This window comes from Penaeus monodon, chromosome 27 (assembly GCF_015228065.2).
Source record: "Penaeus monodon isolate SGIC_2016 chromosome 27, NSTDA_Pmon_1, whole genome shotgun sequence".
NCBI classification, from domain to species: domain Eukaryota; kingdom Metazoa; phylum Arthropoda; class Malacostraca; order Decapoda; family Penaeidae; genus Penaeus; species Penaeus monodon.
This window is the reverse complement of record NC_051412.1, coordinates 9319693-9320994: the sequence shown is the minus strand read 5'-3', so window position 1 is coordinate 9320994 and position 1302 is coordinate 9319693. Positions and strand designations below refer to the sequence as shown.

The window sequence follows — 1302 nt, the reverse complement described above, 5'->3', positions numbered from 1 at the left end:
ACGAACACAACCACCTCCACTGGCCTATCATATCTCTCAGTCTCCACCTAACTACCAGACTCCTGCTGCTAAAAACAATTACCCAGAGCAAACCCCAGCTCCTCCTCATCATGCACAGCTCAGCAGTCACTATCCTACACCTTCCTATGATAGTGGTCCTCATTCCCAACATGGCTACCATTCTTCCTCTGGTCCTAGGTCACACAAAGCCAACACCTACCACCCTTCAGAATTAATTGAGCAGAGTGGGTACTACCTTTCAAACCACACAGATGGACAGAATGCCTCTAATAACCGCTATTCTGACCAACCTACCAATGGTTCAAGTGGGGCATATCCTAGCACTAACAGACATGGTGCTTCACACACATATTACCCAACTAACAGCCACTATGCAAGTAAGAACTTAACTGTATTTTCTTAGTATATATATGGCACTGCATGATATTTTCTTTGCCTTTGTCTTCTGGCTTTTTATATATCCTTTTGTTGTAGCTTGTGAGTGCTTACCTTGGAAATTTCTCATCCTCTTTCTTATTTAGTAATTGATATGTTATTATATTATTTATATATTTATTAATTTTGTTATCATTGTATGGTCTTTAGCATCAAAACATGTACAACACTATTTAACATTTTTTGAAGTAGGTGAAATTCCTCATAAGATGAGTTGTTATTAGGTGGAAGATTAAGATTTCAACAACTCTTTTTTACAGAATTTTTGATCATCAAAGTGCAAGATATTATGCAGCAGTAAATTAGGTTGAGGTGACTTCATGGTTATGTTATTAGTGTGTAGGCCATGTGTTTTTATACATAGATATACAAATGTATGTGAAAAAGATTATGATGATTTTTCATTTACAGGTGTATTGGTTGCAGTTTTTTTTTTTAACAAACACTATATTTATCAATTTTCATTTATGGAATATGTTAATGCTGTCTTTTTTGTGTGTTTACTGATCAGAAGCATGCAACCTTTCAATAACATGCACCCTTGTATATAGAGTGGCTTCAAATTCTAATTGTTATCCATTTTGCCTGATTGATTAAAAAAAAAATGATACCATATTCAATAACCAATGCATGATAAGGTAGAAAGCATCAAATAGCAATTAGGTAAGAACACCCAATTGTTTTATATATATATGGACTTTCCTTTGCACTAATTATCAGTGCTCTTTGTTGCTTTCAATCTTCTTTGTGTTCTTTTGAACTTGTATATATCTGCATGAATTTTGTGTGTGTGTTGGGTCAAGCTTGAGTGTTTGTTTGTGGTAGCTGGAGCCCCCCCACCACGTG

At 35.6% G+C, this 1302-nt stretch overlaps 1 protein-coding gene across 1 annotated transcript in view; it reads left to right on the top strand.

Moving 5' to 3' along the window:
- LOC119590411 (LIM and SH3 domain protein Lasp-like) overlaps positions 1-1302 on the top strand; it is a gene marked incomplete in the record, with an annotated part of 34678 nt that overhangs the window by 310 nt on the left and 33066 nt on the right. Inside the window, 1 exon segment of the mRNA XM_037939079.1 lies at positions 1-398. Within this exon segment, the coding sequence (XP_037795007.1) occupies positions 1-398 (398 nt within the window).